The 19245-nt window shown below is 37.7% G+C and overlaps 1 protein-coding gene across 2 annotated transcripts in view; it reads right to left on the reverse strand.

Moving 5' to 3' along the window:
- MAP3K1 (mitogen-activated protein kinase kinase kinase 1) overlaps positions 1-19245 on the reverse strand; it is a 60240-nt gene that overhangs the window by 21640 nt on the left and 19355 nt on the right. For both annotated transcript variants that reach the window (XM_055790618.1, XM_055790616.1), the window contains exons 2-3: positions 2856-3006; positions 118-324 (exon numbers count right to left, since the gene is read on the reverse strand). In XM_055790618.1, coding sequence (XP_055646593.1) covers positions 118-324; positions 2856-2999 — 351 coding nt within the window. In that variant the 5' untranslated portion in view covers positions 3000-3006. The remainder of the gene's footprint in view (positions 1-117; positions 325-2855; positions 3007-19245) is intronic.

The raw sequence follows: 19245 nt of genomic DNA on the forward strand, positions 1-19245 counted from the left end.
TGTCAGGACCGCTTTGTATCAGCATCTTGCCCTACACAGGGAGGATTAATTGCCTCTATAAGCAAAAGACTGCAGAATATAGTCAAATTAAAAGTTACATCACAGTTTGCAACTTACAGGCACTGGAGATACCCTTTTTCTTCTAACACCCGGTGATTCAGATTTAACTGTCCTAGAAGATGATGAAGAGGAGCTACTAGGAGAAGGACTACGTCTTCCTTTCTGTGTAGGTGAAGAAGCAGTGCTTTGCCCTTCAGCTTGAGGTTCCAGAGAGAGTTTGTTCGTTTCTGATCCATCTCCTTTCCCAGAGATGGGTTTCACCACCTTGCAAGAATTAAACTGCATGTTAGAATTATAAATTAATCATTTTACACTAAAGCAAAACAGATTCATCAAAACTTATTTTGCTAGCATTATATAATTAAGCCATTATCCAGACATACTAAGTTTGCATATTGCCTAGGTTCTAATATTAACATCTAATAGGCGTTATCCTGTCCATCTATACACAACACAGAAGCAGAAACCTTTTTTCCTGTCCATTTGCACTGCTTATATTAGTTGCGGCAGCAAATGATTTGATTCTGAAAGTACTTCTGTAATTGTCATTCACAGTATCTTGAATGACAGCAGTTCCCCCATTTGGATCACAGCAGCCAAAAGAATTTCCTTTTACAGGCACTATCTGCTTATTAGGAGTGTAAAAGATGGATCCAGTACACTAAGTATCAGCTGAGAAATATTAAGGTTGCTATTTCTACAGCACAACACTTGTAAAGTGAAAATTACTTTACATCTGGAGGCAATGCAGCAAAACTAAGGTGTGCTGTGCTCTGTTAGAGCCACACCTGGGTTTTCTGCCTGCCATACAAGTAAAGCAGCTACACCCCATCTGGTATCTGAGCTAATCATTGCATAGTGCTGCACTACAGCACGCGTGTGCTCAAGCAATGTAAGTACATACACTTCTAATACAGTGCTTTGTTGCATGAACGCTGAATGTTGACACTGAGGTATGGAGCATTTCAGGAAAATTTTCAGCTGCCTGCCCCTCAAAACCACATAATGCATTAGAAGATTAAGACCACTGGGAATCAAATTAAAAGCAGTCACAGCGGCCAGAATCAGTTTTAGTTCCACATTTCTCCATGTCTTATGAGGCTTGACTCAAAGTTGGAAGGGCGCTCCAAGTAAAACTTCAGATTAACAGAGCAGAACTCTCCTAGAAAGTTCCAAAGGTCTCTGATTTAGCCAAAAAATAGCAGGCTCTCTCTGCTCAGGGTATGGTGAGGAAGAGACATCAAGACTTGGTGCATTTCTACCTGATGATTTAGACTGCATCCACAAGGTCAAATGCGATTTTAAACCAAAGCATTTAACTGATCCAACTGAAGCCATTCCACTACCCTGAAATGCATTTCGCTTTCAGCAGGCTCCAGGGAGAAGATGACACTAAGAAGGTTGTGGACTAGCATGTGGGCACTGCTCAAGAGAAGAAAAATCTCCATTTATAGCTTTGATGCCTAGCACTGCTAATTTTACTTTAAGGAGTCACCATATTTAATGTATTGCAAATATGAACTTTTTAAAAAACTTTGGTGCTATTGTTTTTAATTATACTGCTACCTGATTATGAAACTGAACAGGATAAAGCAGAAGTATATAAAAAAAGCAGTGCAGTCTTTATTTGCCTCCTATCAATTGTTGTAATACTTTTTCTTTTCTGGAAGATCGGAATGCAAATTCATGTGCCTGTGAACTAGTACAGTTACCAGCTGCTAGTGCTTGAAAACATTTAAAAAAATCAAATTGTAGTAATGGAGAATCTGGAACATCAAAAGTTGTATTAAGAAAGCCAGAAACCTCAAGGAAAGTGGGCAGGGAAAAAATTTCAAGCTACGCAGTAAGCAAGATTCATTTAAAAATTTGTATATTAAGAACGGTTTTGTGTTATTTGACCCTCTGGTGTATTGCTTTTTTGGTACACTTGCCAGCATTTTCAATGTCCCTTCTCATGATAGAAAGTTACCCACAGAACCCTCTTATTTCTGCTCTAAAAAAGCTGTCCCCAAACACTCGTCTACTGCATCAGATGATGATGATCTTAGCTTTAAATTAGCACTCACATCAAGTGGTGCACGGCGGTCACATTGGCCAATGCAACTACATGTATAGGTAACTAATGGCTATTAATTAACAAGCATTATACTGAACAGAATTGTAACTATGCTTAATAAATTTCACGTTTAACCTACCTGCAATTTCTTAAAACCACTTCCAAGCCATTTATACAAAAGCATTACTCAAAAAGCTAACAGAATACTCTGGCATCCAAAGTTTAGCAGAGTTGAGACGTGTGAAGGAGTTACTTAGCTCTGGTTTTAGTAAGACCGCAGTTTGATTTTTCACCTAACAAAAATTCCACACACTTCTGTTACAATACATAGAAAACTTTAATGTTTTCAAACTAAGAAAAAGTGAAGTCATGAAACCCCTAAGAATCAAGTACGAAGTGTTATTGTACAATTACACACTCAAACTGTTTTTTACCTAATAAACAGGAGCTACTTTTGTTGGTGACATTAGAGGGCAGTATCGTTACGGTATTATTTTATATTACACAGATCAGCAGCAGGACTCTGTGCTTTTTCCTTAAAAACGGAGCTTAATAAACGTGTACATTTCAGAAAGTCAACCACAATTTCCTGTTAAACAGCTTGTACAAAATGAATGGAACACCCATAATTAAGAGCATGCAAATATTAAGAAACAGAGGTTTCCAATAGAAAGAAGTTTATGGGATTTTTATTTGTAATTGCTGTTACAGATATTGCCCTTCCATCAGGGCCACTTACCACAGGGCCTCTCCTGCTTCTTCTTTCCAGCCATTCATGCTTCCAGGCTGGCATACACGTTGCCTTGAGTTTCTCCCTGATCATGCGCTCTTCTGGGCGGTCATCCATCTTCTGCAACTCCCTGAGGGTTTCTTTATTCTCCATGTCACGACTACAGCAAAGAAAAAAGTCATAAACGGAATTAATTTTTGTTAAAGTGTAATACCACAGCATTCTTAAATTTTGTGCCATCGTATTCTCCCTCTCCTTGCAATGCAGCTCCTAAAACATTACTTCCAACTGACTGCAGCAAGCCTTTTAAGAATTATGACTAACGTGCTAGTCTGCCATTTGCAGCACACCTGTTTTAAGGGCTATTTCTTTAAAATGTGTGTACTGCTTGTAGCATTGGACACCTAGTAAAAAGAAAGGTCTTGGCAAATGTTAAACCAATACAAAATTACTCAATAAGTCATGTCATTCACCAAAGGTTTCACACAAGTGTTGTGATTGTTCATGCATTCCTTGGCAATCCAAAGCTTGCAACCTCTATTTTAAACAATTAAAAAAATGAATATAAATTAACGGTGAAAATTTTCCACCTTCATAGGATGCACAAGCATGAAACTATGTATGTGGGGCCTCCTCCTATACATGAACTCTTCCTCAGAAAAGAGGACTTGTAAACTAATACACACTTACTATGTTTAAACTACACACAGAAGTCATGAAAGTAAGGCTAGTGGCCTTGAGAGTTGCTTTCTGAGTAGCTGATTACTCAAAAGCTCTTCAAATCAGCTACAATTATAGCAAAATTCACAGCAAGTTTATATTTGTAAAATGAAAGTGTAATCTTATCTAGGCTTGTACTTTTTTGACCTACAGCAAAGTAGTTGCTTGTGATTGCTGGCAACAATGAACGAAGCAACAAAAAAAATACTGCTAGACACTGAAAACCAAATATGAGCAGTCTGGAAGATTTCCTGACTCTGTTGAGCTATCTGCTACATCACAAAACACCCACATTCTTAAGCAGCAGCACATGATCCCCACCCACCCATCTTCTTGATGTTTAAAACCACACAAGCTTGATTAAGCCAACTCTCAGAATGAAAATTTATTTCAGAATTAAAATCACAACTTAAAGTGCAAGATAAGGCTACATAATATATATACACACAACTACTGCTTTGAGGCATGCAGTCTTCAGCTTCTAAGACATTTCATAATGTGGTTGAAACTAAAATTCGCGTACTGTATGATGACCTACAGCATATTCCCTGTAACATTCACTGCAATAAGATAATGTTGAAATTATAATTCTTATCTTCATCAGCACTGTATTAATAAAGTTCATTTATCACAAATCCCTACTTAAAAAAACCAAGTTCTCAACAGTTAGGAGTACTCCTGTTTTTTTTCTCTCATTGCAGAGACAAAGGAAACAAAGTATTCTGAGCAGGAAATAATTCTTCCTGTTCAGTACTGAAATGCAATAAGCAGATGGATACTGTAAACAAAATATATTTTCTTTCAAGCAACATCTAAACCTACTGTTAGTAACCGATTTTAAACACTCAGAACTGTGTTCAGTGATTAAAGACTTTAAAAATAGAAACACAATCCACCTAAGAATGATTTTTTTTTTAAGAGGTTAAGTATTGATGCTTACTTAACTTCAAAATACTGCAAATGACAAAAATTATTTTTGTCCCAGCACTAAATGCCATACTTTGCCTTCTAGAAAGAGATAAAAAACCCCTAGTGATAATTCATGAAAAATGAAGACACTATAGCAGCAGGTAGAGTTCAAATGGAGAATATGCCTAGAAGTTTAAAATAGGGCAAAAAGTATTGTATACAACGGAACAACTTTACATTTTTTCCTCAGTCAAAACCACATCAATTAAGACAAAAATTTTAATGTAAGAACAGTACAGTGCTGAAATAATACAGTTAAAAATAGATTTACTCTGGTTTATATTAGTTATTCCATGGCATGAACCATCTCAGTTGCATGAACACTTTGTATACAAGACACAAAACACTACCCCAGCAGTGAAAGAATGACACAGTATTTCATTTGTTCATATAACCATGATTAACTTCCCAACTGATATAAAAAAAGTCTTTTAGAGGCCCTTGGACTTGAATTCGTGAACAATGTAATACAACAGCAGAGGCTTCACAATCTGTGCTTGTTCTCTAAAAAGCAGAAGCAGCTATCTTCCTCTCATGTGACAGCTAAACTGATCTACTCTCGCCTGCACAAAGAACTCTTGTGCTTTGCTTCCACGCAGGTGGGAAAACCCAACCGACTCTGAAAGCTTTTGCTGGTAGACCACGGTTATCTTTCTGCAGAATTGAAGTATTATGTGTATTTTTATAGAACACTGTTTCTGAAATGCTCAAGAAAACTTCGTATTTTAACTCAAGCTTGGCCAAAATATTTATTAAGTATTTTTATACTGTTGGGTCTGTGGAAAAAATAATTTTCCTGTGACTGCACAAAGCTCCTACATACTGCAGGACATCCACATTTTGTGGCCCTGAACCTGTGAGGTTTTTTCCAATTATTATTATTTTTTTTAACCTAAAGCAAACACCCTCATCTCTTCCAGGCAAGCTGAACTTTTCCTACGTGGCAATGGCTAGGTTGCCAGTCTCCATATCACTGTACCTCTGCACAAAAGAAAAATAATAAATCCAAAGCTTATTCCTCCAAGGACTTGGATCCTGCAGGGTACAGAGCATTCCGGTCTTTGCACAGCAAAACCTATTCATTAGTCAAGGTAACAATGGTTAAGTGACTGTCAGGTGGTGCTTTATTTGAACAGCAGTGACAAAGCTAAGGAGCAGGGCAAAACCACAAATCTTGGAGAACATGTTAACTTGGACCAGGGAGTCTGACATTTCTCAACAGCCCACCCCTCAGCTTCATCAGGAAGCAAGGATTTTGCTCTAAAATGCCTCAGCTTTTCATGAATCAAGCAAAAAAGATCTAAGGCTTTCTTCCAGGGAAATTTTAATTTTTAACTTTGCACACACACCTCTCCGCACCCCCCCCCCCCCCCCCAAACGGCAACATTAAGGATCTTTGAAATTATTTTTATTAGTAGTTTTAAACCAACAGACATTAGCTCCTGTATCATTAGTCAAGAAATTCCAAAGAAAGAAATCTAAATTGTAATTCTAAAGTACTGAGCAAGCTCAACAATGCAGTGACTACCTTTTTTATTTATTGCCTAAGCTCCGTGGTGTGCACATTAATATCTGCATTATTCACTTTGGATTATTTGCTTCACGAACTATAAAACTAAATACAATAAGATTAATGTACTGCATAGAAACAGCCTACTGGAATGTCTTGTGCAATAGAAAAGGCAAAACATTGTCCTTTGTTTCTGTGTCAGTTTTGAAGACTTGCAAACAGTAATTGAATAGTTAGATTATTAACAACTTGTTCTCTATGGATCAATGGTTCAATACTTTTAAACAAGGTATGCAATACACGTGTTATTTAGCAAACTATTGTGAAATACCCAAGCAAGATTTAATTCTGAATAGCTCAGTGAATTTGATACTAATCCTCTGCAAGTAATTTTCTTATAAAAGGCATATAATGGCATAGGAAAGCCGAATCATAGCTTCAATTCATTCCCCTGTGCTTCTGAATGTTTAGAAACAGATGTCTTGGCTTCTCTGCTATCTTATTTGGGCAAACAGCTTTAGCCAATACCCCTGCTGGACCAGATTTCATTAGCAGCAGGAAAACAGGAAAAAGGCAACTTTTGACACAGGAAAGAGTCGATCCACCAAGGAAATGGAAGCTGTGTGCTATATTCACAAATACCCAATCACAGGGTGGAAAATAGTTAGCTGCTGAGTAAAAAAGAAAAAGTGTGGGCATTTTTTTTTTAACATTGTCTGAAGAAAGTTAACAAAGGTAACTTGCATATCAGCAGTGGTCAAACTATGGATGACCACAGAAAAAAAAATTCATTAACAAAAGTGATCACACAGCAGCTCTATCAGAACAATCAATGTAATAGCAACAACAGGTTGTTAGGGGAAGAGCTCAGGGTCTGATGGAAAAGCACTGAATGAAAAAGGAATAAATATGGGAGAAGTTATATATTCTGTTAGTGCAAATGCCATATATGGTGACAATCAATACTGGGGGTGAACTTAGGATGTACAGAACTAATTCTGGGGACCTTAAGCAAGAATTAAGAATATGGGCACCCAGCTACCTGTAACTGAAGCCTCAACGTGTCCCACAAATGCTGGAGTGGTCAGCTGGCCTGGAGGTATGCTAGGAGCAGCATTCAGCACCGGGAGTGGGGACATGAGTTAGCCATTCCGTGAATTGAAAAGGTCAACTATTAGTGGCTTAAGTAACTTCTTGCCACTAACAGTTCCAGTATTGCTTGCAGTTTCTCTTTTGCCATTATGTATTTTTATGATATCAAAATTAGTAAAAAAAAAAAATTGAGATCAAAATGAGCAAAGGATTGTCTGTGTTCCTGCCAGTCTCCCATTCCTTCTCCTCCTGATCCACCAGTGTTGGCTTCTATCATCTAACCACTTGTGTCCATCCTAACAAAGCAAAAGATCAATTATTCTATTAAAATGAAAAACTTAACAGGGAACTTTCTCAACTTGATACTAAATGGCAGCAGCTGCAACTTAAAGACAACATCGAACAAACTACTTCCTAGAGACTAATGAATCTGGCTTCCTAAAACATTTATAAGAGCTTTAGTCAAATTTTATATAAATGTGAAATTAAGCACTATTCTTCTGTTAGAATACCTGACAAACTCAAAAGGGAAAACAATTATTTTTTTTTTCTGGCTGCCCCACCTTCTCCCAGTAGCTCTTCTTCATCTTCCCTTCAGAATAATGTAGGCTCTCCATCTGGCCAACACACCATCCACTGAAACTCACAAGGACTATATATTGAGTGATATTCTACATTCTCTGTTTGCCTTTCAGCTGCATTAAAAATAGCCACTTTCTTACGTCACTTAGATGAATTACTAACTAGCACTCTGCACTAGAAACATCCTTCCATGTACCTCAAATAGGCTTACCTTCTGCGTATATTTTGAAACATAATATATAAATTATTTATACTTTATAAGAATACAGAAAAAGCATAAATGCCCAGATGTAATTACAACAGAGAAACGTAACACCCAGCAGGCTCCTGTGGAACCTCTGCTGCCCTGAGGATCGTGGCAGCGTGGGGCTCCCTGTTGGAAAATACCATCAGGCGACAGCCACTGCAGCTTTACATTAAAGTAGTTTTAGAAGCTAAAACACACCCAATTTTTCCCATAATTTTTCTACAAATGGGAAACAAACCTATACAGAATGTGAGAACACGAAAGAAAAAACGTTCTGTTATTTGGGTCTAAACCAAGAACTACTGAGCCTATACCCCTACGAGCTTGGTAGTAATTGTTATTTAGTCCCAGTTTGACACACCCTTTGTCCTCTCTCCCTGTAAAGTCATTTTATCAAGCAACTCTCTTGAAGACTGATATATCAAAAGGTGCATTTTTCAAAGAGCAAATCCCACTGCTAACAGAACAATATTCACAACCAAAGTTCTAACTCCACAGACCCAGCCATCACCTTCAGTGGAACCTCACAGGACCCAGTCAAGAAGGATCACCCCCTCAGTGATGAAGGCTCACGTCTCCGGAGATGGATGGCTGAAGTTACAGAAGTAAAACTACCCGCCCAGATTCTTTAGCTTCTAAGTCAAACACACCTACTTGAAATATATAAAAGATTGTTGGATTACTTGCTCTGAAAACCACATAGACATAAGTTTGAAATTCTGGCAGTATTCAATAGCCACTGAAAATGAGTCCTGCTACAAAACAAGCCAAGAAATACCAGCATCTGTTTGCAACAGATGCTTGCTACAAAGCTAATGAAATGGGCTTCTCTCTCCTGCATGTTTCTTAAGAAGCCTATCAGACATCCGAAACAAGTACAACAAAAGCTCCTAGGGCTCCGTAATCCTTCCTGCTGTCATTCAGTCTCCCAGTACCAACTCAGATGCATCAGGTATACACATACTGGGGCATTTTCAAGATGTAAAAATAGCATTACATTAGATGAACTCTCACTCTTCACTTTTAGTGTTAAAGGTTTGCAGAGGGAATCTGGTATTTTATCTCTATAAAACTAAGTTTATGCCACTACTGAGCCAAATTTCTAGAAATTTCTAGAAACTACAGGAAGTAGGTAATTTATATTGATACAAGACCCAAAGCTACTAATAATTATGCACCTTAATTATTTTCATAATTTCATGTGTTTGGACTAACATATCTGAAGCGTGGTAATACAGCTTACACAAATATTCATAAATTTATTACTCTATGACAAACTTCATAATCCAACAGAGAACAGGACCCAGGATACCCAGTTCACGTTAGGGCAACTGAAAAGAATACACGTCCTGCCCCCATCCCAGTGCAACATAGTACTGGGCCTTACTCCAAGAACGGTGGTAATGTCCTTGAAAAGGCTACAATATGAGTGCTTACCCACAGTCAACTATGTGATTGACTAGTTCTTCTGCACCAGCTTATAGGATCTCTGGCATAGGTGTTAAAAAGGGATTTTCTTCCCCACCAGGTTAGCCTACCAGAACTGCCTTCTATCTCTTGCTGAAGTAGAAGACCAAGTTTTTATTTGGTCATGTATCACCTATATCAACTCACCTTTTAACAGAATCAAATTGTTCACTTGTAGTATGTAGTTTAATCTCTTAGGCACCAAAATGCCCTTTGAATTCCGGTTCTTAAAGCCCATCATACCCCAAACCTGGAGTATTTTAGGTGACATGCAATTGACTAAGATGCAGAAAGCATCAGGTCAGAACAGACATAGTTCTTGATGATGTACAAGTCTGAAGCCATTAGCAGAAAGATGGGATTAAAAGTATGATAAAACCCAAGTCCTAAAAGAAAGTTTATTTCTATATGTCCATATAGTTTGTATACAAGAACATTCATACTGTTCTAAGTGCCTGTCCTATTTTTAAAGATGAGATTTCTTATTGCATATTGGATGAGCAGAATAAAACATCTCCACACATAATCCACAAGATAAAGAATTCCTTAGACAGTTTAACTCCCCTATCCCCAACATAACATCAGATATTTTATACAAAAAAATCATACTTTGAATCAGTTTAGGGTAACAGGGATAAGCAGATAAACCCGTGCATACTATATTCTCCACCACCAATTAGAATGGTGGAAATGAAACAGCACACAAGCAAGCAACTTGGACTTCAAAAGCTACAACATATTAAATATTTTCTGGAGGAGTTATAAATGAGAAAGTGAATTTAGGCTGTTCTTGCCCATGTAGTACTGGGAACTAATATCATTAATATGATTTTTTATGCTATAGGAATAATAAGCTGTACTAAACAAGCACTAAACACTTGCTAAATATATATCTGTCTTGCTCACTGACAGTCAAAAGACCCATTCAAATATCCTTGTACTCTGAAGATTCATGCATATGTTGAATTTTTCTCCAAAAGCCAAAGAGGAGTAGACATTTCCACATATATTTCTAGCTCTAGCATAAAAAGCTTTTCTGGCATGCTGAAATAAAATAAAAAAATCCATGCAAGCCTGTTTTGAGTAACTGCTAAGTGATGAAATACAACCCTATAGCAACATATTAAAACCCTTCACCCACTTACGGTAGATCCACAGTGGACAGCTTATCTACTATCCACGGAAAGTCACAGATGAACTGGCTCTCTCCATAAAGGACACTGACTTGCAGTGGACTACTGCCAACCTTCAGCAGGTTTTGTGGGTCATCAAGCACTCTCTCATCCGTCTGCTTACTAAAACCAGTGCTCGGTACATACAGCTCCACATACCAGCTCCCTGCATCCTACTTTGACCATAATCTTGAGTTCTCTAGACCAATGGCTTCAGTAACTATTACTGAAGGGAAAGTGGCGAGTGAAAAAATAAAATATAAAAATAAACCCTTATACCTCCTGCAAAAGGTCAAATAACATTTTGAATTGAAATAAAAAAAAATAATATGGGGGAGCTGGGGCTAGTGCCTTCACTTCTGCCTTTAGCAGTCTACCAGAAAATGCTTTGGCTACTTCCCATTTTTTTGCATCTATTTTTGAAATTAAACAGCAATTTTTGATTCAAGGATAGCATTTTTTTTAGGGTTCCCATGCTTGCCAGGTACGAGAAATCTTTCTCCTTTTGTCAGGATTGTGTAAAGCGACTTAAACCACACTGGAACAACCTTAAATCTACACTGACACTCAGTCATCTCCCACTATTGCATTATTCAAATACTCTGGTATACTTACAGGTAGTTGTACTTACACGGTAGTTGGAACAAACCTGTCTCCAACCTCATGTGGGACTTCGAAGCCACAAAATATATTGAAAATAAGTTGTAATATTATCTTAAATTAAGTGATAAACTCTAGATCATGCCAACTGTATCTGTTTACAGAACTATTGAGTAATTTCTTACTGCTATTAAAAATATCTTTGAAGAGGAATGAAGGAGTTCTCCAGCACAGGACACTTAATCTTTCACTGTCTGATCAGCAGCACAACTGAATAAAAGAGTAACTCCAGTTCATAACTCCATCCAGAGATCTTCTCCCCAAGGCAACTGTATGTTTTTGGGATGGGAATGCATTACAACAGTAACTCAAACTTCTATATGCTATTATTAAACAAAATCAAAGTAGCTAAATTCACTAATGTAATCTTTTTATTGATCCAAAAGAATCAGGGAAGGAGGAAAAAAAAAACGTTGTCAAAACAATGAAATTTACCTCTGCTTATTCACATCTATAATCACAGTACACAGGTTCTGTAGACACACAAGACAGCTCAAAAACCTGTACAATTCAAACAACTGAAACTGCCAAAAAATCTCAAAAACATTGATTTCAAAAATATCAACAGCAGCACTCAGGGGTGGCTGGAAAGCTGCCTGGCTGAAAAGAACCTGGGGGTGCTGGTTGGCGGCCAGCTGAACATGAGCCAGCAGTGAGTGCCCAGGTGGCCAAGAAGGACAACAGCACCCTGGCTTGTATTCCAAAGTGGAGAGGATCGTCCCCCTGCACTGGGCACTGGTGGTGCAACCCCTCGAATCCTGTGTTCAGTGTTGGGCCCCTCACTGCAAGAGGGACACTGAGGTGCTGGAGCGTGTCCAGAGATGGGCAGTGGGGCTGGTGAAGGGTCTGGAGCACAGGTGTTAATCAGGAGCAGCTGAGGGAACTGGGGTTGTTCAACCTGGTGAGGAAGAGGCTCAGGGGGGATCTTACTGCTTTCTACAACTGCCTGAAAGGAGGCTGTAGGCAGGTGGGTGTCGGTCCCTTCTCCCAAATAACAGGTGACAGGACAAGAGGAAACGGCCTCAGGTTGCACCAGGGGAGGTTTAGATTTGGTATTAGGAAAAATTCTTTCACTGGAGGGGTTTGACAAGCATTGGGACAGGCTGCCCAGGGAGGTGTTTAAAAAACATGTAGATGTGGTGCTTGGCAACATGGTTTAGTGTTGGACTTGGCAGTCCTGGGTTAACAGTGGGCCTTTATGATCTTAAAGGTCTTCTCCAACCTAAATGATTCCATGATTCTTTACTGCCATGGATAGGTATCACATTATAGTGACTTGTAAGAAAGCTTTTTCATTTATCCTAAACCACACACGCAAAAATGTGACCAATGTCTCAGAAGAGGAAGTAGTCTCATATTGCTGAGGCTACAAAATAAGTTTGATTACAAAAAGCATTTACTTGCTTATTTTAAGAACTGTATTAAAGAGCACTGGTTACAGGATAAGCAAAGAAGTTATTTCTGGTGGGATGCATGCCAAATATATCTGCAGATAATTATTTGTAGCACAGGGATACAGAGATACATGTATACCTCGGGCAGAGGAGATGTTTTCAATGACAAAGATATCTCTGTTTCTCACATATTAGATTCCCTCAAAGAGGGAACTTAAACAGAATTATGATGCAATCAAAATTCAAGCTTGGCCTTATTTGGGACTTGTTTTAAATATTTAATACTAACAATCAGAGATAGAATATTTAGTGCTTTACAAATCCATGATGTCAGAACTTTCTTTTAAATGATCTGCCCGTTTAAGCTTCTCATTTCACCAGAAATAGACTGTCAGCATTCAAGCTAATAGGTTCTAATTTCCTGTATGTTGCTGACCAGCTAGGATATCAGTTACCATTTAAGATCAGTGACACAAATTTTTCTTCAGTCACATATGACCCACAGCTACTCTGACCATCTTTCAGGTAGTTGACAGAACAAGCCTGGGGCCCACTCAAGTTTTTCAATTAAGATAGTGAAAGCAGAACCGCAAGGAAGACTCCAAGCCATGAACCAGCAACCAAGAAAAGTTTGGTGAAAAATTGCTATGCAATTCATCCATGCTAAAGGACCCTGAAAGGTATAGATAGGAAGCGGTTATTAACCATGTGTGCAATACCCTGAAGTGTTGCTTCAGCTGAGATAGCAGCAGAAGTTCATGTCTTCAAAGAAAAAAAACAACATATGAACACATTAATGTTAACATGCGTACTTTCAGATTTTTAGACTGCCCTCCCACAACCCCAACATACAAAGATTATGTTTGTTTTGCAATGCTATAGTATAGGCTTTTGTGGACTACTTGTGTAGGCTCATCAATGCAATCCTCAAACATCTACCTTCTGTCCACAATTGTGTTTGCCCTCTGCAAATTAAGACTGAAATTTAACAAAGCAGTTCTCTGGAATACTGATATTATAAACTTAGATTAAGAAATCTGAAATAATAATAGCAAAGCCCTTTCATGAATATTCCCAATACAACGAAGAATGCTGGGATGCTCCCACATGAAGTTCAAAATGCCTAAGTATTAACATACAGCAATGACAAAGGTTTCCTTGCTTCATCCCTGCCTCCCCAGCCAAAGGAACTAATTTTAAAAAAATTGATATAGAACATGTGGGCAGGCTATCATGAAGCACTAATGCTTAAAAGAGCTTTACAGTGAAATAAAAGCAGTGTACTACTTCCCTGCGACCAGAATACCAGAATGAACTAATGCTTTTATAACAGTAACTTTACTAATAAAAACTAAGATATGCATGAGTAAACTTTACACAATGTGCCAAAATTAAAATAATTAAAAACATTTTTTATAGGATGAACACTCACTTAATTACACATTCAAAGAAGTTCCACAGTTTTCTCAAGCTTCTCAAGATACACATTTGAGAACTGTATAAACAGAATAGAGACCTCCTGTCATCCATCTGGAAGATGTCATTTCACTATTACACATGAGAAGCAAGGCCATATTGAAATTAAAATTACAAGGGATTAGGTTTTCTTTAGAAGGCTTTCTTACCAAGCCCAAATTTACAGCATAGTTTTCAAATGTATTGATTTGCAGACTTTATTTTTCATTTTAAAATTTTACCTTTGTATGGAAAAGCCTTGCTTTTCTTTATTGTTTTTTTTTAAAGAAAAACAGAATTTGTGAATTACAAATAAGCTATAAACCCTGGAGAAATGTGCAGGCCCCTGGTTCAGAGGTGCCTGTTCTAGAACATAGAAAACAGTAAAATACAACATCCACTTTTTAAGATGTATTCTATCATTAAGCAGATTCAAAGACTAATAGCATAATCTACGTAACTTCATTCATTTACATTTGACCCTTGAAATCTTTTAGCACAGAAGTCCACTGCCAACAATATACTCAACTGAAAGCCCTTCCTCGTCCCAACTATTATTTTTCTACATTTCTCAGCATGCCTCCCTAAAAAAAAAAATATACCCAAGTGCTACCATCCTGAAACCATTTAAACTAAGGGAAAGCCAAATTACAAATATTTTGCTTATACTCCATGGTTTCCTAGTCATCACTACCACCAACACCTGATCAACAGGAAAAATAATTGGGAACTAGCAAGTATGATTTAAGCAGCAGTGGATTTGAAAACATTTCTGCATTTTATTTAAAATGGTAAGAGAAGCTTCAGTCCTCAATAGCAGGGATTTTATTCAAGTTATCCCTGCATGCTTTTGTTTTTGTAAAGTATCAGAGCTTTAATTTTCAGTTTCACAGGTATTGAATATATATATGTTTTTAAGAAAAGTCTTGCAGGGCAAGTTAAAGCTATACAGGAAAAGCACATAAACTGTGTCAGTCCCTAGTATGAAAATCTCATTTATGAAGGGATCATAAAATGAATGTATTTAATCTTAAAATTTGTTACTGCCAATGTATTAAGCATTTTTTAAAATCCATGCTGTAAGCAGAGCGCCTGCTACACAAAGTCCTATGCAGAGCACAGTATTTCCATAGTTCTGTCAGGTTTCAAATGTAAGAGACTGCTTTGGATGCTGCTGCAAGCATCTCACATGTACCCCTCCCTACAACGGGAAAGAGGAATACTGTTTTGATGCACAGGTGGGTTTTATGCATTACCTGTATCTGCCTGCCTATGTATCAAGCTTTACTGCTGCCCTCCAACAATGCTGGATTTCCGACAGTTTCAATAAAATTAACTCACAATCGAAACTGTAATGTCAAAAGGTTGGAAAACGTGGTCTCACAGCCACACATCTGCTCTAGAGGGAAACCACAAAACTGAAGACCTTGTCTTCTAAAGCAGACTGGTTTTCAACTTACCACCTAACACTGAGTGCCACACACCTAACAAATTCAGCACTCAATGTGCAATACACAGGCTTCAGGAGTCCATGCTACTAAAATGCCATCCTTAAATTTAGTTCACATACGAATGAGAAAACGCAATTACAGCGTGTGACCGGCATTTAGACTCATGAAGACTACTGTGCTTCCTTTTTCAGAGAAGAGGGAGAGCTGGAGATGATACATATTGTTGGCATAGAGCTAGCTACTATATGAAAGCAGCAGATTTCAAAGCTTTCAATTGAGGCTTCAGTTTGTTTGCAATTCAGCCCAAAATAACTACTTTCTGATGGCAATTTTTAAATTCAAGTTTTGGAAGTTCAATTTATTAAGTATTAAAGTTAAGATATTAAGAAAAAAACAGTGTAATTCATCTTTTAAAACCTGTCATGCATGACCAAGATACAACATTTTCCCTAGTTAGCCATTAGAAAACACAAATTCAATTAAATAGAAATGTTGAATTTTAACTCAAAAAAGCCAGGTAAAGCTGACAATTTTAATATTCAATAAAGGCTGTACTCCTACAACAAAAGGGAAATCAGACACAAAGTCTACTCTATAAGCCAGAGTTGAACTAGATCATAAAAGAGAAAAATCAGTACTGCATTTTTTGCAACATAAATCAAGTTCACAGCATGCTGCAACAAGGTTCTACAATCTTCCAATCTATTCCAATCTAGCAGTATGTGACAGCAATATTATTTTAGCATTATAATGCAGTCTTTAAAAAAACAGCAGAGTTGAATCCCAGGGAATGCTATCGAACTAAAGGTCACATAAAATTTGTTTAAAACTAGAGGTTCAGAGAGATTACTGAAGATCTATTTTATGGGACAACACAGAAAAAGTAAGAATTGCAAGGGATTTTTTGTTCCTTTACTAAGCAGCTTTCAAAATATAAGAGGAATGAGAAAGTTAAAAAAGTTTCTCAGACCGTTGACCTGAAAGCAAATCCACTTAAGCAAGACATCCAAATTTCATTTCTTACCACACTCCCATCTGCCATTCTATATCTATTAAAGAAAATCCAAGTTACTGCTGCTGTGGGTACTTTTAAAGTTTTTCAGTTTGGTTATGGAACACATAAGTTTTACAGACTATGATGCTTTTAAGCATGAAAAAAAAATACACTGAGTATTAAAAAATAACAATCTAACAGCAAAGAATCCATAAAAGTTTATGTGTAAGTAGGATCTCGAATGTGCTGCCAGGATACTCTTAGATCAAGTACTAACATTAGAACGAGTGGCAATTTAAATACCTAGGCTCTGAATTAACAGCTACTCATGCCACTACAGAGGAAGAAGGTATCCCAGCTTGGGTAGGTGACCTGTTTAAACAGTTTCATATACCATCTTCCCAGCAGCAATGTCAATATGAGGAGTTCCTACTCACCAGCTCAATTACTCATTTCTATTTCTCCCTACTGACGTGGATCTGACTTAAAAAACAAAAAACCAAAATAAACCAAAAAATACCACACATTTTGACACTTGACTTTGGAGAGGAGAGAATGGAAAACTGTTGAATTGTATTTGATCTCCAATCCGATTCATAACAGTCCTGCAAAAATTTTCCAGGAAAAGAGACAGAATGGCACTTTTGATGAACAAGTTTCAGTCTTTTCAGACGTAACAGTAAGGCCTTCCATCTTTGTAGTATACATGCACTGTGATACAGATTTATTTCAGTAAAGAAGATGTCCCACATGCAGCAATGGAATCTACCACACTGGAAAGTACAGCTCTCATAGGATGAAGGAAGTTGTATTATTAAAATGAAGCTGCAAAGTAGGAACTAGAAACCCCAAAATGTGAAGTCTGTTGTTCTTTAACCTGAATTTACTCTGCAAGATAACAGGGGTTATGACCTACAGCCATGAGATTAGGTGTACTGGAAAACTTAGCACTCTGAAAGCAATTAACACTATTTTTATTGGCTCTCTTTTCAAGAGTTACTTCCAAAAAAGAACTACTTGATTCCTATTTATGGTAGGAAAAAACCCACTTCATTTTCAGGACAGAAAGGAAGTATGGAAGCATGACTAGAAGATAAATACAAGAAAAGAGCTTACAGGCAACTGTAGATCCTGTTCAACCACAAGGCTCCCAACTGCATAGTCTGTCACTCCACCAGATCTCCCTGTACAAGCTACCTTTATAAGATCAAACCAGAAGTCTACCTAGCCCCAGTATCCTATGTCAAACAGCAACTACCCGTGCATGCTGTGAAAAAACTACAGAAAAATCTCTGCGCAACTCCACCCCCTACATTCTTCCCCATGCTCACCAGCAACTTGTGACTTCAGGGAGGAATCAGAGTACGATGCTTCTGCATAAATTTGCCCAATTGATTTTTTATTTGCTGCAAGCTTTCATCTGCTAGTTTGTATACACACTGTATTCTAAAATGTGAAGGCATGTCATGTGAAATGACCTGAGATGTTTAAAATAATTTGAGCTGACCTCAGTGAAAAACCAAAAAAAAAGTAGATGTTTACTCAGCACACCACAATACCCCCCCCCCCCCAAAAAAAAGGCAAGATGACAACTGAAATTAACTGTAGTACAGAAAGTTACGTTAGATACACATTACAGGTAAATGCACATTGTTTATTCTAATTTATATGCCACCTTTGTGTACCAATGTAGGTCAGGGAACAAACCCCACTGTTAGAAAAATTGAAGGCCTAGGGTCACAGTAGCTTGGCCTGTCAGTGTTATTATGTACATACATCCCAGAAGAGAAGAGGAAGGCAGTCAAGTTTCGAAGAATTAATTGCTAGTATAGTTACCCCAGGGAAAACCTTCATGAAGAGGGACTTAGAAATAAGGTCTGATTGCACCATGACTTGTTAAAAAATGATTTGTAAGTCATATCTAAAAAAAAGCAGAAGATGATTATCAATTACTACAACCTATCAAAAAAACCCCAAACCAAACCCAAAGCCAAAAAGAAAAAGCATTCAGGTAAATTGTTTCCTCACTAACAGTGAAGCTACAACAGAAACACTGTGTGTTTGTATCTTGGATCATGTTCTTTGGGATCTCAGCAGTTCTTCCTGCTCTAGACACTGAAGTTTCTGACAAAGCATGTCTGTGATTTCCTGCTTTGCAACACTATCAAAACAACTATGACTTTTTCAAAATTTAACAGGCAGACAAGAACAGATTACTGTACCTAGATGTTGGTAGTGTTTCATTAACATGCTGAAAATGGTACCTCAGCTATGAAGGGAAGCTGGCAGCAGAATTAAAGACAATAACAAAAAGCAACCTAAAATTCCTGAGGGCATCAACAACAAAAGGCAATACTCATGCTCTCTCTGAAATATAAATACAAAAAGGACAGACACTTCAATACATACATTAAAGATATATTTGTCTTCATGCCGTTTGTGTTATGGCAAAGACAGTTACTAATGGAAGTTAAAGGCAGCTTCATAAGGAGTCCTCCCCCCTTGCAGAAGTGGGGAATCAAAACACGTCTTGCAGAAGTCAGCTGCATGCTTTCAGTTTGTCTTATCTGGCTAAGAAAAAACCCTTCTCTTTCCTGTCGTGGCATGCAAAAATCTCTGTGAAACCCGGGTCATGGCAGGCAGAAATCTGGAAAACAGAAGTTATTTTCAAGTGCTGTTCTAACAT

Source organism: Falco peregrinus, chromosome Z, assembly GCF_023634155.1.
Source record: "Falco peregrinus isolate bFalPer1 chromosome Z, bFalPer1.pri, whole genome shotgun sequence".
NCBI classification, from domain to species: Eukaryota; Metazoa; Chordata; class Aves; order Falconiformes; family Falconidae; genus Falco; species Falco peregrinus.